The sequence below is a fragment of the Populus euphratica genome, unplaced genomic scaffold, assembly GCF_000495115.2.
Source record: "Populus euphratica unplaced genomic scaffold, PopEup_1.0 scaffold50.1, whole genome shotgun sequence".
In the NCBI taxonomy this organism is placed as follows: Eukaryota; Viridiplantae; Streptophyta; class Magnoliopsida; order Malpighiales; family Salicaceae; genus Populus; species Populus euphratica.
In genome coordinates this window covers 678,407-705,710 of record NW_011499870.1, presented here as the reverse complement: position 1 = coordinate 705,710, position 27,304 = coordinate 678,407, and the positions used below count along the sequence as shown (strand labels likewise).

At 31.9% G+C, this 27,304-nt stretch overlaps 2 protein-coding genes across 8 annotated transcripts; one reads left to right on the top strand and one right to left on the bottom strand.

Moving 5' to 3' along the window:
- The first annotated feature begins 7,572 nt into the window (after nucleotides 1-7,572).
- Nucleotides 7,573-12,755, top strand: LOC105127063 (acyl-protein thioesterase 2-like). Of its 4 annotated transcripts, none has more exons than XM_011028168.1 (11): nucleotides 7,573-7,703; nucleotides 7,799-7,871; nucleotides 8,336-8,440; nucleotides 8,526-8,640; nucleotides 9,650-9,686; nucleotides 9,845-9,914; nucleotides 10,123-10,227; nucleotides 10,849-10,999; nucleotides 11,157-11,239; nucleotides 12,046-12,139; nucleotides 12,238-12,755. In XM_011028168.1, exons 3-11 carry the CDS (start codon nucleotides 8,410-8,412, stop codon nucleotides 12,323-12,325), a joined length of 774 nt encoding a protein of 257 aa, XP_011026470.1. In that variant the 5' UTR covers nucleotides 7,573-7,703; nucleotides 7,799-7,871; nucleotides 8,336-8,409; the 3' UTR covers nucleotides 12,326-12,755. The 4 variants fall into 4 exon arrangements, with proteins under 4 accessions (XP_011026470.1, XP_011026471.1, XP_011026469.1 ...); XM_011028169.1 differs by having other exon boundaries at nucleotides 7,789-7,871; XM_011028167.1 differs by lacking the exon at nucleotides 7,799-7,871 and having other exon boundaries at nucleotides 7,574-7,703.
- A 5,454-nt stretch (nucleotides 12,756-18,209) lies between these two features.
- LOC105127062 (protein tesmin/TSO1-like CXC 2) lies at nucleotides 18,210-24,327 on the bottom strand. Of its 4 annotated transcripts, XM_011028163.1 has the most exons (13): nucleotides 24,140-24,223; nucleotides 23,491-24,002; nucleotides 23,127-23,281; nucleotides 22,473-23,034; nucleotides 22,244-22,330; nucleotides 21,000-21,547; nucleotides 20,835-20,906; nucleotides 20,546-20,729; nucleotides 20,370-20,468; nucleotides 20,208-20,274; nucleotides 19,681-19,846; nucleotides 18,861-19,588; nucleotides 18,210-18,768 (listed from the first exon to the last, which is right to left on the bottom strand). In XM_011028163.1, the coding sequence occupies exons 2-12, from the start codon at nucleotides 23,668-23,670 to the stop codon at nucleotides 18,880-18,882; spliced, it is 2,829 nt and encodes a 942-aa protein (XP_011026465.1). In that variant the 5' UTR covers nucleotides 23,671-24,002; nucleotides 24,140-24,223; the 3' UTR covers nucleotides 18,210-18,768; nucleotides 18,861-18,879. The 4 variants fall into 4 exon arrangements, with proteins under 4 accessions (XP_011026465.1, XP_011026466.1, XP_011026468.1 ...); XM_011028164.1 differs by lacking the exon at nucleotides 23,491-24,002 and having other exon boundaries at nucleotides 24,140-24,327; XM_011028166.1 differs by lacking the exons at nucleotides 23,491-24,002; nucleotides 24,140-24,223 and adding an exon at nucleotides 23,366-23,431.
- Nucleotides 24,328-27,304: the final 2,977 nt, after the last annotated feature.

Sequence of the window (27,304 nt, the reverse complement as noted above, 5' to 3'; positions counted from 1 at the left end):
AGAGGAAGGAAGCAGCTCTTTTAACCCTACTGATTGTACATGCCCTCTAAAGGCCAAGATGAAGTGGACTTTCATTCAACTGCCATCATTATTCTTTATCAGGTTCATCTCCCAAAACCCTGCAATCATGTGGAAATCCATGCAATCTGCCCTTTAGTCATCTTCCACTTTCATCACTCCAAAAACCCACCAACATCTCATTATATTAGCACCCATATTAAACTTCCTAGCCCTGCTTCTGTAGGTCAATTTTCGATATGAAGAATTCATTAAATTTTTATTAAAAAATCAAAATAATATTATTTTGTTTTTGTTAATCTACTGGATTAGAGATTTATATGGAGTTAGATTCAATAACTATGAAGATATAGATATAATAGAGATAAACAAGAAGGCATACTTTGGATGCAAGTGCTGTCAAACTTAAATCAAACTGTGGAGAAACAATGTAAATTGCATTGCTGTGACAAGATACTCCTAGTTGTGCCAAAAGAAATGGCATCAGCATATATGTTTTTGTCTTCATATCAATGACTAGAAGTTGAAGACTTTTGGAGAAAGAGAAAGAAAATCTGCTTTGGCCCCATCTCTTGATTATTCCACAGGCAACACAGTAATTTAATATCATAACCAAAGCCATTGGAGTTTCCTAGTTTGCCGATGATTCTCCTCCATTTCAGGTGTGGGGTATGAAGAGAGTTGACATGTTTAAAGAGTTTGATTCCCCCTTTCTGAAGTTAGAAAAAATTAGGTATGTGAAATTCTCTTCCCCTTTCTTTAATATATATAAATATATATATATAGTTTTTAAACCCGGTCCAGTTCAGGAGGTCAACCCAAAATCTGAACGATCTAGGATTGGAATTGGGCCAAATTAAAAAAAAATAAAGAAAAAAAAAATCTAGTGTGATTCTGTCAAAAACTCAATTGTAATTTATTTATTTTTGTTTTTTTACTAAAATAATATTGTTTTAATTAAAAAAATTGATTCAAATAATCTGGTGATTTGGCAAAACTTGGAATCCGATTCTTAAACTGAGATGTATCTGAAAACTATATATAATAAAAAATAGTGTCTATTTTGAACCATATATCATTAAATGTTGCCATCGTGTGATTTCCACATTAATATATCCTAAAAAGGATGAGAATTATTATTTTTTTATTTTAATGTAAATAGCTTAATTTTAATTAAAAAAATTGAATTTAAATTTAGTTTGGTATTGAAACGGGACCACATATGTTCCACCATATAAAAAGCATGATTTTCATATTTTTTGTTGCTTTTCAATGCAATAACAAACATGCTATATGAAAATTAGTTTAAAGATACCATCCAATTATAATTAAGTATTTTTTTAGTGTATTAAAATTATTATTATTATTAATTTTATTATTTAGTATTTTTAAATTATAATGTCCAAAAATAACTTTGTAAATTGTATCTATACATATCTGAAATAGTATATAATCTAAAATATCAAGAGCGATAATAATTCAAGATACTTTTAATTATATAACCTAATTACATATTAACCTCTTGTTTTTTCATATTTAAGACTGTTGTCATGGGTTTACAAGGTTACTTAGGAAATAATTAGTAAAAGCTTGTATATTTATCCAGATTTCTTCAACAAGTAAATAAATCATATTTACTTTGCTATTCCATCTAGAAAATTACAATATAGTCTAATACTTTAATATTGTACATGTTTATGTGCATGCTAGTAATTTAAATTGATTTTGTTACAAGCTTAGGATGAACTCTAGTTTGTTAATTAGCATCCAATATATTTTAAATACTTTAAATTAAACAACACAATTGCAATTTATTCTTGACAGAAAAAAATGATAAATTGTCAGTTCTTTCTTTTGTTTATTGAAAAAATATTTAGATTTTAGCAAAAAAATAATGTTAGATAGTTTTTTTTTTCTATGAGCAATGTTTTTTATTTTTTATCATTGGGAATAATTTAATGATTTTTTTCATGATTCAATGAAAATTGGGAGCGATGGTATTTTAGTCTTGTCATAGGAACACATCTTTTAAGAAAATCATCAGGCACATAGTTTTTTTGTGTGTTTTTTTACAATAAAATTACTAAAATAAATTTTTAAAAAACAAAAAAGCTTAGTTTTGTGGTGCTTTTCCTATTTAATGAACAATAAAAAAAATTGAATACCCTCGGTATCAAATACTTTTAAAATGTATAGATTTTTAGACTATAAGGTTGTTCATATAACGCTTCATTAAATGGGCATTTTAGTTTTTTATCTAGTTTTTTTTTTGTTTTTGGCGGGCTTAAATGCATTTCTATCTTTTAGTAATTTAAAATATTAAAAAAAAAATTATGGCGCGACATGGACATGTTAACAAGTGGATTCCTCCCATGTTCTTTGGATGGTTTGTGCAGCTATTTCCAACTATCAAATGTTGCTTTTTTTTATGTCATTAAAAGCATTATAACTTTTTTTTTTTTAGTGTGACACGTGTTAATAAAAAATGAATAATTTATAAATAGATAATTTTTCATTAATTACTGTTACTTTATTTTTCTTTTCCTGCCCAAGAAAGTACTTATTAGTTCTCTTTATTTTTAATATTTTAGTTTTAATTTTTAATTTTTAATTTTTTTGACTAAAATCTTTCCTTCATCATCTTTTTTCCATTTTGATTTTTTTTTAATTTAAATTTTCCATTACAATTTTTCACATTTTTTTTTTGTAATTCAATCTTTATTGTTTTGATTTCTTTGTTTTTCATAAACCTTTTATAAAAGATTTTTTTGAGTTTAGATCTTCAATTACAATTTTTCATTTATTATTTTTTTCAATTCAATCCTTATTATTTTGGTTTATTATTTTTTTCCTTGCTTTTTTGATAAATTTTTATTGGTGTATTATTTTTTTCAATTTAGTCCTTATTTTTTTGATTTTTTCTTTTTTTTTTTTGTTAAAGTTGTTATTCTTTTTAATTTAACCCACCAGTTGAAAATTCTTTGCTACCCTCTCATTTATATTTTAATTTTAATTTTCATCCTTATTCTTTTAATTATATTTTTTTTATTTAAATCCTTTTATGTAATTAATTTTTATTCTTAGTCATTCTTTGGATTTGCTAGAGATTGAACTTCATGATTTTTTTTTTATAGTGCTTCCAATCTAATGAACTCGGTCTTGATTTTTAAATGCAAATGAGAATTGACATTTTTTGACTCATTTTCTTTTCTGGTTTCATCATTCAATGGTATTTAATTTTTTTTATAAAAAAATTAGATTTATGGTTTTTCTCAATTTGTTTTCTATCGGATTATCTTTATTAATTTCTTAAACCTGCTCGAGCCTCAAACTAAGTCATTTATTTTTCTTATTTCTTTTAAATATGTTTGTGTTACTTAGACTATCACTGCCTTTCTTTTATTTTAATTTTGGTTTTTATTTTAATATATCTTTTATTTTTTTAATAATTCTAAAATTTATATTTCAATTAATATTTCTCTTCTATGATTTTTTTATGCTTCTTTAGCCTTTTTTAATAGAGTATTTTTAATATTTTATATGTATTTAATTTTTGAAAATATTACTATGGTTCATTTATAATTTTTTATGTTTTATATAAATGAATTTTTTATTAAAAAATATTTATTTTAATATGTGCATCCTTGCATGACATTTTTTCTCCTTTATTTTATTCAACTAGCATGTGCCTATTTTTATTATAATTTGATTAAATAAAAAATTAATTTTAATAAAAAAAGTCATTGAATACATCCAAATATATTGCTTGTGTAATAAAAAAATATCTTGATGTACATAATGTCTCTTAATTTTCTCATTTTCATCTTTAGTTATTGTTATAGTCTTTTTTTTGTCACAGATATTTTTTGATTTATTTAACTAATATTGTTATAGTCTTTTTTTTGTCACAGATGTTTTTTGATTTATTTAATTAGATATATGTATAAATATTTTTACTTTAAGCTTGATATTTTTTATGAAAAAACTTGTATAATCAAACTTATTTGTTGAAGAAAAAATAATCTAACTTATAATAAAACACAAGTTAAAAAGCTAATTTATTACCTTACCCTGTGCAATGTGCATGTTGACATAATATCAACACTAGTGTAAGTGGTGACGTCCACTTGACACATACACTAACGTCCACTCGACACGCATGCACTATATATTACTATATATCATTAATATAGATGTTTGAAATAATTTGTATATATTTTAATTAATTTTATAAATTTTAAAATTAATAATTAGTTTTTTTAACCCTAAAATTTATAAAATTTTAATTATTACTTTTTAAAAAACAAACCTAATTAGTTAACATGGATACCTAGATTAGTCTACTAATACCTTGACTAATCTTATAAATTCTAAAATTAATAATTAAATAAATTTTTAATTATTTTAAAATTTATAAAACTTTAACTGGTATATCTAAAATTTAATTAGTTAAAGTATATCTTACCACTGACATATTTATCTATAGAAAAACTATATTCTTTCCACGAATTTGTTTCATTATAATTTACCCAACAAGTGTAATAATGACATAGTTATTTTTTATTAATTTTGAAATTAATGACATAAGAGTTGCTGACTGCAGAAGACGCTGGCACTTAGAAATCTAAGAAAATGCTGATGCCCCCACAGTCTCTAGTGAAATGATAAACGCACACGCACGCATTCCACGGCGGACAGGACATCCTTTGACAAATGGAATGTGACAGTGTCACTCATACCTCTGAAGACAACGCTTCTCAAACGTAAGGAGGCATCAAACGTGTTTGAATTAAATATAAAAGTGGAACATTTTTTTATCCTTTTTAATATTCAGGATGACATCATAATTTGATTGGATAACAGCTCGAAAGATGCATCCATTTTTGCTTTCGTTTTGGATTTATATTTAATTGAATACTCTAAATTAATTTTGCTTGTGCTCGTTTAGATATGTATACTTTGTTTGAAAACCACCTAGACATAACTCTAGGTGGATGCACAATAAGATAACAATAAGCTTAAAAAAAAAAAACAAAAAATTGACAGAATTAAGGTTAAAATATAAAAATCCTAAAATCTTATTTTATTTTTGAAATATAAATTTGATCAAAATTGTTAATTAAAGATGTAGGCTAAAAAACTCCAACCTAGGTTAGAAAACAAAATCAAAATCCTCTTGCATAAAAGAAATTAACATAAAATCTAAAATAAAATAGTAAATCCATAAAAATCAAATAAAAATAATGAATTTAGTTTGAGAGAAAACTTTTAGATGTAATTTTAGGAGATCTAGTGGTTTGATGATAGAAAAAATAGCTCCCTCGAGGAAAATAGCATGCAAGATTTTTTATAAAATTTAAACTTGATTTAATGGTTATATCTTTTATTATCTTCATTTTAAGTCATTATCCTGACATGATATAACTAAATATTTTTTTTTATTATTTACATATATCCTACTGGTTGATAAAAGCATTTGTCAGATTATCTATATAATTTATTTAAAATAAATTTTCATATTACTGGTTATAACCTCTAATCTCAGCAAATCTAGGTACATCACTTCATTTTTATATGTAAAAAGCAATGAGTTGGAACTTAGAGAATACCAAGATAGTTTAAGTTTCAAATATATTTTTCTAAATATTATATTGTTAAAAAGTTGATTTATGAAAGTCTTAGAAGTATTTAAAAAGAAGATGCTCCATTGAATTAGATGCTTTATTGAAAACTTGATATTTTAATTTTTTATATATTTTAACACTTTAAAAAAGCAAAATAAAGATTTGATATGAAAAATATATATAATAAATGAAATAAATACCAAAAGACAAAAAAAGATGCAAGACTTATAGTGGTTTGAGTGTGCTTCACTCCTTAAACCACAATTTAAATATTTTTTATTAATATATAATTTTTTTACATATTAGATCTTACCTAGATATATTAAGTTTTTTACGGGTTCAATATTAAACAATCTTTTAACTTTAATATTTTTCAAGGATTAAAATCTTAACCAAATTTTTTCCAAATAATTCAATTATCACTTACAACTTCATGCATAAATCATCTCTTACAAGGATTAATTACACTTCACAATGAATGACAAGATTACAAATGAAAAGAACTCCTTGCTGGTCAGAACCTTTAAGCAGCTTGGCATCAGCATTAGAATGTGACTATTGAAAATATATGATGAGATAATTCTCTTGAAGTATTTTTTAAATGCCTGAATCAGCAATAAAAATTCTTTTGGATAAAAAATATTTTTTTAATTTCAAGCTAAATCATATAAAGACTGATTACATAAATTTAAGCTAAATTCCATTTTTCTATGATTTGAATAGTGGAAAAGAATGGTCGCATTCAATAATAAAAAGCATGCACAATCTCTGTATTTATTTTTTTAGATTAACATGGGTGTCCGGGCCAGCTTGCGCGCACCACGACTAATCCCACGGGCCCTGAAGTTAACGACCATGTAAGCCTCCAGTGGCCATCATATGAGCAATCAAGGACTCGAACCTGAGATCACAGAGGGAGCAAACCCCTTGATCCCAAGTCCTTACCACTTGGCCACCACCTAGATGGTTTCTCAATTTATTTACTCAAAAAGCATGCACAATCTCTGTATTTATTTACTTATATAGTGACCTTGTGAGAGAAAATGTCTCCTTCCCTTGAAATAGTCAAATTTATTTATTAATTTATTTACTTATTATCTTATCCCGACTCAGGGAAACAAAAACCCATATCCATCCCATTTGGAATACTCAAATTTATTTACTTATTTATTAATTTACCCATTTTTGATCGAGAGAAATTCTATCCAATTAAGATCATGGCGTAGAGATGCTCGACGAATCAGATAAAATTGCCATCACAATTTAAGAAAAAAATCTATATCATCAAACAAAATACACTAATATTTACTTTGTAAAAAAATAAATAAAAATTTAAAAATAAATTGAGTTTAAATATTTTTTTTATAATGTGATTTTTTATGTTTATTTCATAAGAGTAATATAGAACTTTTGCTAGCATTGATATCTTACTCATTTATATAAATTATTTTATATAATGGTGATAATAATAATAGATAACAAAAAAAAATAATGGTGGAGAAACGGTAATGATAATAAAAAAAGAAAGTGATAATGAAATGATTGTAATAATAATTGAAATAATCAGATAGTATTATAAATAAATTATTATTTATAAAATATTCTATAAAAATTTATGAATTGATAAAATATATAAATTTAAAAATTAATTGTAAAATATTTTTTATTGAATATCTTTTACATGACATATTTATAGAAAATAAATAAAAAAATATTTTTTAAAAAATACTCTACCAAAACCATCACTGAAAATATAAAAATTATCTTCCTACAAAACATAATTTTAGGCAAAACAAGCAGATACTAGAAATAAAAAAACATTTACTGGTAGATTGAAAATGTAGATACGATAGAGGGGCAATCTGGTCACAGTAACAGTGGTCGCTGGAAAACCGAAAGAGCACCCCTCTTATTTTGGAGACAAACGCTAGTGGTTTCGGGGGGTTCCATTGTCAGCATGAACAAAGCAAACAATACAAAGGTTGAAAGAGAGGTTCAAGAAGAAGAAAGTAAAATTTGAAAAAAGGCCTCATGCTTTTCAGGGTTTTATTCCTAACCCAGGTTGGTTGCTTGGTTGGTACCCTTTATGAAAGCTTAAACCCTGCATTTCCATATGTTTTTTTTTATATCTATTTAATGAAGTCAGATCTTTGTAGACATGCTTGTAACAAGCGAGTTCGTGCTTAAACTAAGTTGAAGGTTTCAACTTCAAGATTTGTATGTTAATGGGTATGTATTAAGCACTTAGAAAATTTAAAAAGATGGGTTCTTTTTTGTTTTCTCGAAATCGTAGAGAAATATTTACTATTTGCTGTTGTGTATTGTAGATATTCTTGGGTTGTTGTGGTTGAAGCACTTTAGTTGTCCACTGTCCACAAAGAATAGATTCTTGATGTCTTTGCATTCCTAACTTGAAGTCTTTGTTATCTCATTTTCTGCATGTATGTGCTAATTTGATCTATGTGGATTCTTTGCTCATCAAAGGTTGCTGCTTTATTTGTTTCTCTGTCACTTTCTTTTATCTTTCTTTTTATCTTCTTTTCTAGAGTGCCTTTCACTTTCTGGTAGTTTCTCTCTGTGAGGTGTTGATGTGACTAAGAGGTGTTGATGTTGATTTGTGGGTTATATTCCATTGCCACCCCTTATATGGTTATAAATAGATGTGTGGTCAATTTTGATTTTATTCATTGCAGGAACTCAAGAACTCAGCTTGAACATTCATCAAGAATCCTGCTTAGCTTAAGTTTTCTATTTTTTGTGGGATATAATGAGCTACAATACCTCTGCTGTAGGTTCTGGTCAGTCTTTGTTGCCTTTCTTGTTTATAGTTTGTGTTTGTGAGGATTGTGTGGTCTTTAGTCTTTTTTTTTTGAACTCTTTCAGGCAGCAGGAATACTACAAGAACATTTGAATTTGGAAGAACCCATGTGGTGAGGCCTAAAGGAAAGCACCAGGCCACTATAGTTTGGCTGCACGGTCTTGGTGATAAGGGCTCAAGGTAAAATGCTAGCTTTATTCTGCTGAACTGGTGCTTGTATTGCTGTTATTCTTTCTCTTCTCAGTTTCCATTTGAAACTTTTTGTTTTTGCTAGAGAGCTCACTTCTTAAAGCTGGTTTATTGATGCAATTGAAAGCTATTGATCAAGTTAGATTTTTTCTTAACAAAATGCAACTTAAATAAATGTCTATTGTTTGAATCGCGGATTATTTGAATGTGCATGGAATGACAGTTACCAAGATTATGACCACCAGCCTTTTTTCATGGTATCTAGCTATCTATCAGTATCAATAAGTGAATTCCTGCTTTATGAATAACAGTTGGTGGAATTCTATTCCTTTATCTTTATCTCGAGCACATGCCTTATATGAGAATGGACTTGTTTTCCTCCTACAAAACCAAAGAGAGAGTTATGGAATGTCAATATCTTGTCCAGTTCTGCTGAAACTTTTTGGCATTTGTTTAACTTATTGAACTGTCCTTTTCTACAAGATCCTTGTCAAGATTGATTGGTGAGAGAGGGCAATTCTGCAAGTATTGTTTAAACATGAGTAGTTTTCTTTTTATTTTTTCCATCTACTTCCTTGATCTAAGCTGTGTTGGGGCTGCTGAAAGCCAATATGTGGATATGCCAAAGCTTAGAATAGGGGACCACTCTTTACACTAGCTTGTCCTTTTAATTTGCAAAGAAATTACTAATGATATAATAACCTTAACCATTTAATGTTCCATTTTTTAGAATATTGTTACAGAAAATCAAGATACGAGATTGCTAATGTCATTAAATAAGACCTATACTATCACCATTATTGCTGAGGCCTGGTGCTCTACTTTGAGTGTGGTCCCCAAATGTTGGAGTGTATTTCCTAAGTTATAATAAAATGCCTTCAAACTTCCTGAAGAGTGTAATGGTCCATTTGCAATTGGGTTTTGATGTGTTGTTGTGGCAGTTTTGAGAGTACTTCACAGTGACTGAATGAATTCCCCCCTTCTGTGCTTTGTTTTGCAGCTGGTCCCAGCTCTTGGAAACTCTTCCTCTTCCTAATGTAAGGATAATTATTATTTTAAGTTACCACAGAATTTCTACTTGCGCACATGCAACATGCATCATTCTGTGCCTCAATTCTTCCATGTTCAAGAAAATGTAATTATAGAGGACAAAAATAACTTTTCCATGTGGTTCTGTTCGAATTTGATGTGGCAGATTAAATGGATATGCCCAACTGCTCCAACCAGGCCAGTAGCAATATTTGGTGGATTTCCATGCACTGCTTGTAAGAACTACCTTGTGGATTTCTTTTCTTCCAGTTCACATGATTTAAATGGGTGCAAGCTCTGTTAATTATCTTGAGCTAACCTCACATGAAACTAACCTGCACTTGTTTTTATGTCTCCTGTCAAAAAGAAAATCTCCATTCAAATATCTTTAGCTATTGTGCCAGTAGAGAAAATGGTCTGAATAGCTTGTCTATTTTATTCCAGGGTTTGATGTGGGGGATATTTCAGAAGACGCCCCTGATGATTTGGAGGGGCTACATGCTTCAGCAACACATGTTGCGAATCTTTTATCGACTGAGCCTGCTGATAGTAAGTAGCTTTCTGGTACTATTTAGCCTCTTGTCCTGCTTAAGGGTTACTTATGGTTGTATACTTGGAGAAGCTTTACTGGATCAGTATGGTGTTAATTTATTTCTCCAACACAGTCAGTGCGTCAACTAAAGGTTATAATTGAGAATATGCTGCAAACTCTTCCACCATTGCTCTCTACTTTGGCTAGGTGGGGTTGGGTGGTTCAACTTGTAATCCGAGGGTGCTTCAGGATTTCAGCAACCTCATTACTTTCCTCATATGATCATTGTGATGTCGTAATCAGATTTTTTTTTTTTTTATCAAGCAATAAACTTCATGTATCCATGAAGTTTTTGGTATATCGGTCCTGTTTGCATGTTGATTTGCCACACATCATCAGGAAAAGGCTGTCAGATGCTTGTTGAAATATGCTTCACTGAATTAGTTGTCTTTTTAGTCTGATTTGAGAAAGTGTGGAACAGTACTTTGACAGAGGTATGAGAGCTTCTGTGTGCATGTCAAAGAAAGCATGTTTTCTTAAATTGCTTGGGTGTATTGGTGTCTGTATTCATATTAATTGCACTTCTTTTAGCATGTTACACAGTAAATAACCAGTATGATTTTATCTTTGTTTTTCAGTCAAACTTGGTGTAGGTGGCTTCAGTATGGGTGCTGCAACTGCCCTCTACTCTGCTACATGCCACGTTTTAGGGCAATATGGGAATGGAAATCTGTACCCCGTCAACTTAAGTGCAGTTGTTGGTCTAAGTGGCTGGCTTCCGTGTTCAAGGTTTACAACAATTCACATCCTTGCCTATCCGTGTTCTGAGTTCTGTTGTGTGAACAGACACGACACCTTAACCACAGTTAGACACATGATAAATTACAACAATTCACATGTTGGTCAAGCAGTTTATTAGAAAACCATTTCTTGTCTTGTCTTGCAGGACCTTGAGGAGCCGAATAGAAAGATCAGATGAAGCTGCAAGACGTGCTGCATCCTTGCCTATCCTGCTCTGTCATGGCTCAGGTATGGCTTTCATCTCACAGCTTTGAATGCATTCATTCTCAGGGATACCTTCATCGAGAATCTGATGGACAGATGAAAACATGTTCACGTTATGCTATCTGCATTTCTAATAACTTTGGTATAATATCATATTTGCATGTACTATAGGAAAATGTGATTGTTTGAAGAATGCATGTGTTTTGCACAAACTTTTTGTTTCAATGAAGCAGCTAAAAGCTTCTTTGCATCCCTGTACTCTTAATTTTGTACTGGTTTTCCCCTTGTATTTTTATTTATGGTAATGTCTACCCTCTACTTTCAAAATCATCTTTGTTTCATCCTTATTTGACCAAAAGTTCATGTTGCTCTTAAATCATCAGGTTACATCCCATCATATTATGCCATGTATCAAAATAAAATAGACTTGAGACATTTGTCATGATTTGGTTCCATATAATCTAATGATTTGAGAGAGCAACAGGATCTTCTGGTTAATTAAGGATCAAACAAAGATGATAATAGAGGGTTGGCATTAATACAAATAGAAGTAGAAGGGACAAACTAGTATAAAATCAATTGTAGAGGGAACAATAGAAGCTTCTTACCTCAATGAAGTAAAGCATACCATTCACATGATCAAACAAGATGATAAATATGTAGATATTGGGCCATGCTTCGCTGAAAACCTGATCTATCATTATGTTTTTCCAAGAAGTGAACTTGCTGTTCTCTAGGATTTTTAACTGCTCATAGGTCAATACACCTATAATAGTGCAATCTCCATTCAGCAAGCTGTACAGAGTTCATATCTTACTTTCTGGTTGCAGGTGATGATGTGGTTGCGCATAAACATGGAGAGAAATCAGCGCAGGCATTAAGTTCAGCTGGATTCCGAAATCTTACATTTAGAAGCTATAATGGGTATATCTGACTCCCTCTAGGCATTAGCATATCTGACTTCTTAAACATTTTGTTCTTGGCATTAGCAATGATAAAAAAAATGCTCTTCTTCAATGCAGGCTTGGTCATTACACAATCCCTGAAGAGATGGATGAAGTATGTAATTGGCTAACCACTAGGTTAGGGCTCGATGGGTCATGGTCTTGATGGCGAAAGAACTGTCAAGGAACAAGGGTAAGTGGGGTTACAGAAGAATGTATAATGGATAGCAAAGGCATTCCAGAATATATGCATGGTGTGGGGGTATATGGTATAGCTCATGGTTCAATTCATTATTCCTAGATGTCATTTTTTTTAATTAATCTCTTTTCTGTCTGTTGATTTTCTTTTTTCGTTTGGGTTTATTATCATATTGTGATGCTAGCAAGGGTTTGATGTTAGTATTTTGGTTTTTTTTTTCTTTTTTCCCTCCAGAGAGTTGGAAAGGGATACAGACATGGATGTTCTCTTGCTCTGAATCCAGGAAATTTTATTAGTCTTTTGACTTGGAATAATGTATCTGTGAGGTTACCAGCATTAGATGTATTTCATGGTACATAATAAGAGCTCGATATGGGATGGCTTCTCATTGTTTTCATGTTGTTCATATCATATCAATATACTAGATATAGAGATTATTAATCAATCATTATGATATACTAATCAAACTTAGAAAACAAACCATTCATGGCAACGGTTTCTGGTTTTCCATCGTAAAGCCGTCTATGAGCAATGAAGGGCTAGCAGCCAGCCAAGCTCCCGGAGCCCAAAGATATATGCGCTAGGGCAGGCATGCAACCACAAGGTACCTCGACAATCAGGCTCACCACCGAGTTTGGGTTTGCAAGGGATTCTAGAATTGACCCCCTAACAATAACCGACCCCGCATCAAGCTTGATGGAGCACAAAGGCTCATGGATCCACCTTGCACGAACAGTTGAACTCTAACAAGGCTATACAACAGCGCAAACATTAAAGATTAATCGATCATAAAGAAACTCAGCGTTGCAAAAACAACAATAACTTTTTAACTATTCTGCCGTCAAACGATGCTGTGAAAAATTTTACGACAAGTTACTAGTGCATCATAATTTGTGAATGGAGACAAGAAACTGGAAATTGTAGAGAGCAGGAAGCAGTCAAAATGACTGGAGAAGACTGGGGAGCAATGAAAAAAAATTGTGAACCCATCCAGCTTAGTTACGGTCAAGAGAATGAAATTTTTATTTTTCACTGATCAACAATGAAAGAAATGCTAGGGGTTGCAGAGGCAAAAAAAAACAGGAAAAAGACAGAAAGGCTAGAGAACAAGAAGGTTTTGGTTTAGAAAGCTTTCTCAAGCTTCGTTCATAATTCTTATATTCTGCTTACATTACAAAGAGAAGAGGAGGCCTATATATACATGCATCAGGGCTAATGAGTCAGCCTGTCCGATACAAAGGGGATGATTCCCCCCCCACCTGCATGACATGCTGGAAGCCTAAAAGGAAGGGAAAGAGGGAAGAAGAAAAGGACAGAAGGGCATAGCTGATCGCAGCGGAAAAAAGAGAGAATAATTATCCTTTCTCTTTCAACAACTTTCTATCCTCCTCCGTATTCTTTAACAGGCTCCAGAAGATAGAGCATGGCAGTTTACGATGCCCCTCTTGAACATGGTAGAGCTTTTATAAGAACATTTTCCAGTTGAAATTTTGTAGAAATACAATTGTCAAAATGCCTTCTTCGATTATGTCATGAATGAAACGACAATCTAACTCCACATGTTTGGTTCTTTACCATGTTGATATATATTTATTAATATTTTATTAATATTTTTTGCCTAGTTTTATATAAAAAAATTCACAATTCTTGATTGAGTTATTAAAAAATTCTGATAATTTGCGTGGAGCCCTCTAATATGACACTTTAACTTGGGTTAAAATTTTAGAATTTTTGAAGAAATTCAGAAATATAATGAAAAATCAAAATTTGATCAGTTTATATTATTGGACGTAATTTTCAATCCAACCATCAGATTGAGCTGCAATTTTACGAGAGATTTTATAATATATTGAATAAAATATGGTTAAAATTTTAAAATGAACAAAGCTTAGTAATACTAATAAAAAAAAGATTGTCAAATAAAATTAGAACGACTCATTAAGGATAAAATAGTTATTTGCCATTAAAAAATAAAATAAACTAGCTCTTCCTTCCTTTTATATGTTGTTGCCTGGGTAGGAGTAGGATAGGAAAAGAAAGAAAAGAAAAGGCAAGCGAGAAAAAGAGAAAATAAGGAAAAAACATTAAAAAATCCAAGTAAAAAAATAAAGGCAAGCGAGAAAAAGAGAAAATAAGGAAAAAACATTAAAAAAAATAAAAAAAAAAGTGAAAGAATAGTCTTGTAAACTTCAAAGTCTAACTTATGAAAAACTAATCTAAGAAAGAATCAAGTGAAAGAAGGAAGAATTGAGAATTTAAGAAATCCAGGTGATAATGAAAGTATTGTAAGTATTTAGGAGCTTGTTTCATCTTAGCACACTTGCAAACATAAAGATAAAAAGCAAGGGGTCTGATGTAGAAGGTGAAGTTGTGGAAATGTAAGAATATTGATGATTTGAAGAGGCAACAGGATCTGATTGTGGTGAGTTGGTTTGAATACTTGTGTCATGTATATCAAAAGAAATGTTTTTATTTAAAGATAGGTCAATTAAATTAGAAGGTGAGCAAAAAGTGTCGAGTATTTGATAAAAAAAACATGTAAATGTTATTTAGGGGATCTGAAACAAAAGAATAATGAGAATTATATTGTTGTGGTTATATCATACAAGTTATTATATCAGAAGAAGGAGTTTCAAATACAGATGCCTTGAAAGGAAAAATTTATTCATGGAAGGTTACATCTCCGGACAACAAAATTTTATTTGTTTCAAAGTTTACCAACTAATAACCTTTCACCCCAAAAAGATAACCAAGAAAAATACATTCTGTTTTGAAGTCAAACTTCTTCCTTCCCTAACTTATAGTGGTTGCAAAATAAAGGCATCCAAAGACTCTCAAGTAATGATATATGAGATTAGTTTTGAAGATAGCTTCATAAGGTGTCTTGTTTTGTAGTAAAGGTGTAGGGATTTGATTTACAATATAAGTGGTGGTAAGTATATAATCATTCTAGAACTCAAGAGGTAAGTTAGCTTAGAATCTAAGAGCTCTAGCAACATTTAAGATGTGTTGATGTTTTCTCTCAACTATCTCATTTTGTTGCATTTAAAACTCTGTTTCACTATCACTTCTTAGATATTTAACCTTAGATCCAAATTGAGTATTAACAAGATTATAGAATGACCCTATAGATTTTTGTGTGCTTGATTTATTGTTAAGTAAATAAACCTAGGTATTACAAGATAGGTCATCCAGAATGGTCAAGAAATATCTATTTCCACCATAAATTGCCATAGAATATGGTCCCAATAAGTCATACTGTATGAGTTCAAAGTTGAAAAAAGATTTATGTAGATTTTTATCAAAATAGAGTCTATGTTGTCTTGCCAAAGGATAAAAGCAGTAGGGAGTTTCATTGATAGCAGAACATGTGTAAACTCCAGTAAAAAAAAAAACATTTATCTATGAAATAAAATAAGTAAAGGTATTAGACTAGAGTGAAATGGAGCTTTGGAATAAAAAGATACCAATGATTAAAATCTTATGGAGGAGCTCTCAAGTAAAAGAAAAGACCTGGAAAAGGGAATCAGAGATGAGAAGAAAATATCCTAAATTATTTCAAGATCTAGGTATGAATTAAATTGAAATGGGAGAAATCCATGAGTCTAGATTTACTATACATCCAGGAAGCACTAAGATGTATAGGGATCTGAAAGAATTTTATTGATGGTTGAAAATAAAGAAAGAGATAGTCGAATATGTGACTAAATATAGTGTCCTACTAGGAGTTTAAGAAATAATGTGTGCTTTTAAAGAAGAAAAAATAAAGCTTAGAAGGAAGTATAGAGGAGAACTTGATTCAACTTGTTTTGACTTTTGCTTCTTCATTCCTTAAAGTTAAGACAACTCTCCATAATAATTCAATGCATTGCTTTTCATGTTTGTTCTTGGATTGAGTAGAATTGGTGTTATGTGAAGGTAGGTTCTTACAGTTATGGTGGTTTAAATACATGGATTTATGTTAACATGAGCTTTTTTTTATTACAATAGAATGTTTAATTAGTTGTAATCTAGAGCTGGAAATATAGTCTAAATGAAAATACCACAAATTATAATTATGATTAGTATTTATAGCATAAGGAGAATGCAAATGATAAACGTCAAAATACTTGGATAATTTACACATCAAAGCAGGAGGAGATGCTTTTATATGCTAGAGATGATAAAGACCATTCTTCATTTCACCCAATCCAATCATTGTCCATGATATGAGGTCATGTAGAAAACAAGCATTTGATAGGAAAACAAAATAACAAGAAACATTTTTAGTTCGTCTTAGAGTAAGAAAGAGATTGAAAGCAAATGAAGTGACGCACAAAACATTCTAAGGGTGATTAATTTGGAGAGTTTAACGGTGCTTATATACATGATTAGAACCTCTTGGCCATTAGAAAGTTTGACATTATAAGACATAGTAACAATGATTTTTGTAAAGAATATAATGCTACATATCATATGATCTGTAACTCCTATATTTATGATCCAAGGAACATTGTTAATATCAAAAAATTTATGTGAGTAAATGGAGAGATAAGTTATGATACCAAATATAGATGGAAGACTTGTGAAGTTAGCCATACAGATGATTGAATTATAAGCCATAGAAGGATGAATATCTACTGGATTGTATTTCTTATAAAGTAACTATAAGATTTTATGATACTAATTTGAGATCAAATTCATCTTATTAATCCAATTCTTTAGAAAATTCTCAGCTACAATCATACTGGACTATCTGGTATGCATATTTGGACTTCTTCCCTTGTTATGTAACTTATGACCAGATAGTATCCCACTAGCTTGTACCATTTCTCTACTAAATGACCACCCATATAACAATGACTACAAGTGGGAGATGTTGCATTCCCTAATTTGAAACAATCCTCTAAAAGATGTCCTTGAATCTTACAATGCAAGCAGTAAAGTCTGTTAAATGTCCTAAAGGTTATGGATGTATTTCTGGTGAGGAAGGCCATTGATTCAGGAGTAGATGTACAAGGTAAAATTTGATATTGTTTTTCTTGTTGCTGAATGAGAGAAAAAAGCTTACTGACTTATAACATTAACATAATTTGATCCCTTACGTTGGAATACATTTCATTCAAATTCATGAGAAACTAGATTACACAATCTTATTGATATTGATCAATCAGGACCTTTATCTATCTTGGCATAGGATAATGTGATGTTAACTTATCCCAAATTATTTTCAGTTTTTCATAGTAGACACTGACTAAATTATTCTCTTGAGTAAAGATAAGCTCTTTTTAGTTGAAAAATCCTAGCACTTTTTTTTAAGTGAGTCTCTTGCAAAGTTCATTCTAAATTTCATATACATTATTTACAAGGATAAAAAAGGACTTTACTGAAGGATTTACATAGTTATGAATCCAAGAAACAATCATATCCATGCATTTTCCCTGAGTTTTCAAAAAGAGTTCATTAGGATCCAAAAGTTTTATGATACTCTCATAAAAAAAACCAAGTTTGTTCTTAGCTCCAAAAGCCTTTTCATAGCTCTTACTCAAATGACATAGTTTTCTGTGGTCAGAAGATTAGCCACCAAACTGGGAATTGGTATGTCATCATTATCAAGATGGTATGAGTTCTTCTGATCCAACAGGTTGTGGAAACATGAGGTTAATTTTACAGCAAAAAATGATGTTTGTTGATTTTCGGATTCTTTCTCCATAGTTACCTAAACAACTAATAGCTCTGATATGAAGAAAGAAATGCTAAAGGTTGCAGAGGCAAAAAAAAAATAGGAAAAAAAGGAAAGGCCAAAGAACAAGTAGGTTTCGGTTTAAAACGCTTTCTCAAGCTTCGTACATTATTCTTATATTTTGCTTACATTACTAAGAGAAAAGGAGGCCTTTATATACATGCATCAGGGCTAATGAGTCAACCTGTCCCATGCAAAGAGGATGATTCCCACCCGAGCTGCATGACATACTACAAGCCTAAAAGGAAGGTAAAGAGGGAAGAAGAAAAGGACAGAAAGGCGTAATTGATCGCAACGGAAAAGGGGGAAAATAATTATCCTCCCTCTTCCAACAACTTTCTACCCTCCTCCACATTCTTTAACAAACAAGATCAGCCTTCAGTTCCTTCCACCAGCCATGAATGAAATCAAATCAACAGTAGAAACATCCAATTGCAAAACAGAAAGATATGAATTGAAATTGGAAAAAGGAGCAAACATAAAAGATTGAATATGATGATCATGCCTGACTACATCTCTTGCATGAGTTCACGTATACCCTGAATCTGTGGTCACTCGACACACCTACTTAAGAAAGATTGTGACAATCAAGTATCTAACTTATCAATTAAGAACCATATGAGGTCCATGTCGGAACCTGATCATAGCTATATATGTACTTTCCTTGAATGAAGTATATCCAACATCACTGCAATACAAAGGAGCAAATTGATCAATCAAGGATAAGTAAATAAATCAATAATTATTTCACAAATGACAAGAAACATGAGAAAGACTCACCTAACAAATATCTATTTTTCTAGTATTTCTGTTGGGTGCGATCTTTGGGATCGATACAGGGAGTGAGGGGAGGGAAAGAAGGCACAGACTTCAATACGAACTTGCGCCCACTTTTCAAGCTTGCTGACGAGCTCGATTGAAACTCATGGATGTGATCACGAGGAGGAGAAACTCGCTTTTTATGAGGAGAACTTGCTTTAACAGATGTGAGAGGGGTAGGAGATTCCTTAAATATTTCGGGTGTGTCATCTTTCAAAATGTCATAAAGCCCACAACCGGAGTCAAGTGCTTGAGTTTTGGTCTCAACTAACCGAGTTATTGGCGTAATTGGTGAACTCCGCCATTGAAGAGAACCAGCAGATGAGAGACGACCATTTCCATGATACAGACGAAGCTGTGAATTAATTGCCGTGTCCCGCGTTTTAGATGAAGACGAAGCCATCATGATGGGGTAAGGATTTGGCAATGGAGTATGATCAGAAAAATCGGCTAGTTCATCAAATAGTGGTGAGAATTGTCCCATTGTCTCAGTGATGTTATAATCCAGTTCCTGGCCGTGGGAAACTACGTCGAGGGCTTTACTAGTTTTGCGAAGCTTGTCATTGGCATGTAAATTGCTAGGAGAACTTGTGGATTTTGCATAAGATGGCAGCATGGAAAAATCAGGCTCGGACGATAGAACATACCTACCCGGAAGGAGTCGGGATTTTGCTGCCTCCTTTCCATGGCTAAGAAAAAGGAACTATAAGCAATTCAAACAAAAAGGACTTAAATATTCTAATCTCCCAAGAAAAAAAAAATCTTAATAAAAAAAAAATACCTTGAGTATTCGAATGACGGTGTTGGTGGTGTGAGGCTGCGCAGATCATATAGCTCGGCATGTAAAAATTTATTGTTTGCAATCATTTTGAATTTGTTATCAGCCATACTTTCTACCCTTTCTTCATTAGCTCTATTACTTACTATTTCTTCTGTCATACCATATTCTGTAAATACATCAACAAATATCATTCGTCATTCCACTGATAGAATATTGCTTTTCTTCTTTATGATGAAAGAGTAATGAATTATTCACCACTTCTATTTTCGGTGCATCCAAACATTCTATGACACTTCCAGGTTTTCCCTAAATTACCTTTCACCAAACCACCAAAACAATATGTAAAATTTTCCACATGATATATAGTCATTAAAATTAATGTCTTGTAAAGCTGAAAAGAGAATCCACAGAGGCTGAGAAATGAATTTTCAAATTTCTTGTAATTGCTAAAACTCTTATCATAATTTGTGGCAAATGATGGCAGCTAAAGAGTTGATTCAAAATTTAATTTCTGTGTAATTTCTCACCTTCTTTCCTACCATGGATATTTTTGCACCCTTCACATCGACAAGCATTGGAGCATCCAACATTAGCCTTTTAAACATGACAGATAGAAAAGTTAGAAATATTGAGAACTGGTTATTTTGACAAAGATGATGGCAAAATCTGATATGAACAAAATACTACACCTGATAGCATTCACAATATTTTTTCACACACATTGACCTTTTGCAATTGCATCCTGTCTTATGCCTACCTGAGGACGGCGTAAACAGGCCTGCATCTTCCTGTGATAAGCAGACATGATTACCAAATTTCCCAGTCAAAAAATAAATTGCTAAAAAACCAAATGAGGGCTTGGTACCACATTGATTGCATGAAACTCAGTCACGTGCTGTACAATCTTCGGAGCAAAAGCAAGTGGATTATGCGATTCTTTTTGTTGCCGTGCTTCAAGAACAGTATCCTCGTATTCAGGCCTGTTCAAGCACCCATGGCAAGCACAAGTTTCGGCACAATAGATTCCGGCCGCAAAACAATCACAATATCTGGACAAATAGTTGAGAGAGTTAAAAAAACAAAAGACAAACAAATTTAAATAAATTACAAATATGTGAGTATGACTATTACCAAGAAAACTTGAAATCACTCACCGTTTCAAGCATCTTGTCTTCTTACAGTTACAACGTTTGCAACCATCACCATCAGTGCTTGATACTTTCTTCCTGGAGATCATAAAAAGTTTAGAGGTGCAGAGAGAGAGAGAGAGAGAGAGAGGAAAACAAAAGTTGAATATGAAAACTATCACATAATCTTGCCTTTTCTTCTTGGGGCTTGATTGGTTGAACTCAAAATTGTCAGCATGCTCTGAGCTAAATCTCCTCTTATTGTGTGGGGTTACCTGATGCTCAGGTGGCTGCAACTTATTTAAAGTTTCCTTGGGGCGAAGAGACTCGGAAATGGCAGATCCTGTGGCAAGTGAGAGCACTTCATCTTCTGCAGTTGAAGAGACTCTTTCAACTAAATTGGGTAGTTTGGAGCAACTAATTCTGTACCCAGCTGAATGGTGGCTCATGATAGGTTCTGATGCACTGCATCCTATTGGCAAAGTGTTGACAATGCTATTGAGATGCAAGCCAAAACCGGATGGCTTGGACACAAACATCGTTTGCTTCTTGCTGGAAGAGCTGGGTAACTCCACCTGAGATGAATCCAAAATCTCCAATTCTGTATTGGAAGAAGATGATATTGAACCAATTATAGTGATTGCTGAATCAAGAGAATATGTGCCATCCATAGGTGTTTTCTGTTGAGCTTCTTCAAACTGAAGGCAGCGTCTACTCATGCCACGTTGGAGCTGACTGACCTATATTTACTATTGAAATCACTCTACTAAAAAAAAAATCCTGCTAAAATGTGATTGCAAAAGAAATAACGAGGGCCGCTAGTTTCACGGTGGATGTGTGAAAATGCACCTGACTTCCATTAAGTGGCATAACCTATAAATTACATAAACCATGAGTGCGCATAGGTGCGTGTTTTTATCATGCAAGAATAGATTAAGAAATGAGGAGAGAAGTCATCATATGGACTCAAATAAGCAGAAGAATAGCACAGCAAATCCACAACCTTAAATGGCATAGACTATCTGTAGAAATTTTTTTCTCCAACGTCACTTAAAAAACACAAGAATCACCACAATTTCCCCATATCAGTTTTTTCTAGATGACCATACGCACGTATAACTCCTCAACTGTTAGAGATTTGCAAGCTTCATAAATTTAACTTACCCTTATTATTAAGGTGAGGGCCAATGAACTAAAACGTGATTCATAGGAATGCTACTTGATAAAGTGGTTCCTAAATATGTGATCAGGAAGCACCACCCAAATAAAGCATGCTACTTGATAGTGTGCATTTTTTCATAATAAATTCTCAGTAGCTATAATTTTAACTGAGCGATGAATTGAAAAATCTCATTTGAAATACACATGATTCATCAGCCACCCTGCTCTGAGAACGCCAACCTGGAAGATGAGTTTTAAGATAGACTGATTCATACCTCTGAACCATGGTGTGTTATGAGTTGAACAGGTCCATGCAAGACAGTTACCCCATCCTCACCATAATCTTCATGTGGAGGAGCAGCCTGAAAGGGTTTAGGCAATAGTTGAGCGTAAATAGTTAACTTAAAGATTACTGGGCTAACATTTACATCTCTTCACATCAGGGCTCAGGGGTTCTACACTTTTACTCCTAGTTTCACAAAAGAAAACAAAAGCTGGTATTACCTGAGCCCCTAAAGTGTCACATTGTTGTTGCCTGGAAGCATGATCCACAAGCAAGTCAGACACAAAATTTGGGCAGACATGAGATGGTTGTTCAACAATGTTTCCTTCCTCTTCAATTTTTTCCTTCTTGGTTTCAGTTGTTGACTGCTCCTTAGGATCCTCTCCATCTTGCTCAGGCATGGCCTGAGACGCTTCCCCTTTTGTCTCCGTATCAATTATGCCATCTGATTCTAGTATAGCTATTTTCGAGTTGGTTAAATTACTTTCTGATGACTGATGTGCATCGTCAGATCTTTTCACAATTTGGCTTACCAAATTAACTGAGTCTGCACAATCTACATCCACGGGATCAGATAAGTACTCATCAACGCACCCTGAGAAGCTGCCAGGTTGGTCTTGTTCAGAGTTGTTGTTGATATTATTGCTCTTCTGGACATCAACAATCAGCCTGCTATTCAAATAGGTGCTAGATTTCCTCAGGTCCTCTGGACCATCAGCAGATTTCTTGCTTCCACCATCATTCTTGGATATCTCTGCCCCAGATATCTGAGGACATTGAAACCTGGAAAGATATAAACTTGCCACGTAAACAGTCTTTAAGCCCTAACTCATAAATTCAAAACTGTAAGAACATCAAAATCAAGCATCTCAAACCTTCGCAGGAAATTTGTTTGGCGGTCTGATAACATCCGTGGTGACGTGAAGACAAGTGGAGGAGAATTGATTCCTAGGAGTCCTTGTGCTACATGCGAATCTTTGACAGGCTTAATAGGGGATAGCCTGCTTATGTAATTAGAAAACGGGGATTCCTAGAAACGTAAGAGACAACGTAAACAGGATATCCGCAATCTTTTCTCTCATAGTTTTTTTTTTTTTTTTTTCCAATTGAGAATATCCACAGTTCTTGATAACACGTACAGGACACTTTCTGGAGAACCCTCCATTTTCATCACATCAACAAAGCATCCAACGGCAAAAAAAATAAAACAAAACAATCAAACAGATCCCAATTACTCACCCACAAGTTGAAGTGTAGAAAGCCAGAAACAGAACAAGAGAAAATCAAAATCTTACACTCTCCACCAACTGTAATTCCAAAAGATAATTTCAATTCATCCACAACACCACACAGAAAAAATAATAAAAATAAGTAATCATAACAGCCTCCACAGCATTTTTCTCTTTGATGGGTCTTCATTTAACACATAATACATAAAAAAAACCATAATCCACGTACAGGCAGGTCCGATACAACTCTTTGTACTTGAACAAAACTAAATGCTATAGAGAAACAAAGACATGTTTGCAAAACCAAAATATTCAATACATCCCTCCATCAGAAAGCCAATAACACCACCATTGTCACTTCAAAACCTATTCCTACAACAACAGCAAAATCTGATCGCAAAGTCTACAATCCCTATGAACCAAATATCTTCAACTTTGATCATCAATTACTAAATAGAAGCAATTTCACATATCTCCACCGGCATAAAAAAAAAAATGCATCCCTAATTTTAAGCCCTTCCACTGAAATTGAACCAAGAAAAATCACAATCAGATCCTTAAAGGCACACATATGTAAAATAACCAAACAAAAATCCTTTAAAAAAAACATCAAAAAAATTGGAGTGAATTAAATTAAAAAAATAAAGAAATGAAGTTACTTGAACTGGAGGAGAATCTGATAAACTGACAGCGGTGGTGGCGGAGATGGTGGTTGTTGCGGTGGTGGTTTTAGGAGAATCCATGAAATGAAACCCTATTTTAGTTTAGTTTCTTGTCTTTTTTTTTTTTTTAATGCTTGAAATCTTTTTCTGTCAGGGTTAAACTGAAAGTAGAAAAAATTGTTGATAGTTTTAACTTTTTTTAAAAAATAAAAATAAAATTTGTTGAGAGAGTGAAGGCGAAGAAGATAAAAATAAAAGAGACGTAAGGCTATTTACTCGGTTTTTTAAAACAGAGCGGGAAGTTTTTTAACTGCTTTTGTGGGCCTGACAATGTTTGGGCTTTTTATTAGTGGGCTCTATTTGTATTAATGAGAAAATACTTTTTATTGAGAAATAATTCGGGCCCATCCTGGCAAACACCCATCTCGAGTTATTAGGGAGAAACCATACCCCGACTTACCAACCCCGAGCTTTAAGTGCTGGTAATATGATGGATATGTAATTTTTAAAAAATATTTTTTATAATTTTTTTATTTTTAATATTACAACCATTGCTTATACTAAACATCTTAAAAAAAAATATGTTTGATTAAAATTATTGTAAAATAATTTTTTGTGTGTAAAATAAATGAAAAGTGTGTATTTATTGATGAAAACATATTATAAATAAAAATTATGCATTTAACTTTTATAAAATGAAGATTTTAAATACAATTTCATGTTGAGTCGGTATAGGCAAGAATTATTTAACTAACAATATGATTTTTTCTCTATGGCTTGAAAAAAAATAATTACTATAATATTGAACAAAATTTTTTTTAAGTATAATGTCAAGAAACCCATGTATTTTCTATAATACATGCATCTAATAATAAAATTAATGAAAAATTAAAATAGGATCTATCACAAATACAATTCAAGAAGGTAACGAGTTTGGTCCAAATGAATATTCAAGCGTCCGGACATAATATAAATGTAGAAACCCATCGAATTTTATTAGAAACCCATCGAATTTTATTAAGTACTTTGTTCTTTCATGAATTTTAAAAAAATTATATTTTTAAATTATGTATTAATAAACTAAAACATAATAAATATCAAATCTTCATTTATAAATCACAATATCCTGAAATAAAAAAAATGGAGTTGATTTGAGTTTAAAAATTATTGTTCAAAATAATATTATTTTTAATTTTTTAAAATTAATTAACTCAAGTAATTCATGTAACTCGTGAACTCCTTCTAGAACCAAACCGACTTTAATAATTCTATTCAATCCAAAATGAATATGATCAAGTTGGGCCTAGCCTTTATTGACACAGCGGGCCCAGTTGTGTAGAACAAAAACTAACGTGTGTTCTTTATTGTTTGTTTATCAAAAAAAGAAAAAGTCCCTTGCCTACAAAGTTAGACCGCGGGCCTTTTATGGGTAGTAGTCCAGTCAAAATACTATTTGTTTAGGATTTGAATTTTATTTTTATTTTTTTAATACTTTTAAATTGTTTTAATGTATTGTGTAAAAAAAAATTAATATATATATAATAATAATTTAATATATTTTCAATTACACATTAATGCACAATTACTCGTAATTATGTGATGGTTCTCTCACATATATATTAGATCTTATCCTTAATATTTAACTATATTTTTTTTTAACGAAAAACAAGAGTTTTATTAATAACAATTAAAGCCAATAAGAACATAAACTCATAACAAATTCATAATAAAATAAACTCTAGATAAGAACTAGAACCATATAATAAAATCAACTTGCTCAAACTCCTTGTTAATTTGCTAAATAATTCGCAACTTAATTGTTTTTAAATTAAGAACATGCTCAGAAAACACATAAGCAAATTACTTCCATGGAAGATATCATTAAATTTATGTTTTCACCTTAATCAAAGTAATAGCATTGTATGAACTGCATTTTCTTCTTACCCATAATTACATATACATGTACTTGAGAAGCTGAAATTGATTCCTATGTATCTCTAATCTGCTTTGCTCATATTTTTGAAATTAAACGGAAATTAATCACTAAGTTACTAGCTAACCACATCAATGCTTTGCCCACAAGTGAGTGAGGGTTGTGCCCTAAGGAAGCCAGAAGGTTTGGCTGAAAAAACTATGAATGGTCATTTTTGGGCACTCTGAAGCACAAGGGAAAAGACATTGGAGGGCTAAAAAGCAAAAGAAAAGAGGAGACTTTTATCATCTCTACCACCTCACGTGCATGGAAATCCTAACACTCATCACGTACAGCATTTTCCTATATAAAAACTTCCAAGGTTTTTATCCCTTCATAGTTCACTAGAAAGAAAATAAGTTTACTTCGTTCTAATAATATTCGTCATATATCAATGTATTCTCATGACCTTAACTTCCATATTTATACCATCGTCGACCTCTTTTCTACTGGAACTTAATCACACCGTTACATCTAAACGGCTAGCCATGCAGTTCATAGTTCATATAAAGTATTTATCTTGTTCTGTTTGCAGGACTTAATCTTTAGGGATAAAATTTGGATCCGAAGACAAAAGCATATGTTAAGAAAGAAATTGTATGCACCCGACAATGCTAAAAACGAAATATAAGATGTGCAATTAGATCACACAATCTTGAACAAACTGATCAATCGAATGGAGTAATTTATAATCAGATAACTTTCATCCATTCGTATAGCAGGAGGGACCAAAAGAAAGAAAAAAGAAAAGATGTCTAGTTTTTTACTTTTTACTTTTACTTTTTGTTTAGAAACTATTTGTTTTATGTTTGGAATTGTATTTAGTTTGAAAAAAATTAATATTTTTTTAGTGTTTTATGATGATTTTAAGAGAAAATTTTAGAAAAATAATTATTTTAATGTATTTTTAATTGGGAGAAATACCTTTAAAAAATATGCATATATTAACATTAGATAAAGTTTTGGACACACACAAATACGTACGTAGACATGTCACGTTTAAGAGAGAGAATGAAACTGTTTTGAAATGTATGGATGAAACAAGAAGAATGCATTTAAGTTCTTGTTCGAGCATGGAAGCTGGCATCTTGTAATTAATGGGGGGAGTAAAAAAGAGAAAGTAGAAGGAAGAAAGTAAGAATGTATACGCTATGGAGCTATTGAGGGGGGGGGGGGGGGGGTTTGCGAAG

What these genes read in the sequence shown, in the direction of transcription:
- LOC105127062 (XM_011028163.1), bottom strand. Translation starts at nt 23,670, where the DNA reads ATGAAGACCCATCAAAGAGAAAAATGCTGTGGAGGCTGTTATGATTAC. An exon ending in CAAACAAATTTCCTGCGAAG is followed by an intron (nt 23,035 to 23,126) that starts GTTTGAGATGCT and finishes ATATCTTTCCAG; the next exon opens with GTTTCAATGTCCTCAGATAT. An exon ending in TCAAGCCCCAAGAAGAAAAG is followed by an intron (nt 20,907 to 20,999) that starts GCAAGATTATGT and finishes TATGATCTCCAG; the next exon opens with GAAGAAAGTATCAAGCACTG.
- LOC105127063 (XM_011028168.1), top strand. Translation starts at nt 8,410, where the DNA reads ATGAGCTACAATACCTCTGCTGTAGGTTCTG. An exon ending in TACCTCTGCTGTAGGTTCTG is followed by an intron (nt 8,441 to 8,525) that starts GTCAGTCTTTGT and finishes GAACTCTTTCAG; the next exon opens with GCAGCAGGAATACTACAAGA. An exon ending in ACATTTAGAAGCTATAATGG is followed by an intron (nt 12,140 to 12,237) that starts GTATATCTGACT and finishes TCTTCAATGCAG; the next exon opens with GCTTGGTCATTACACAATCC.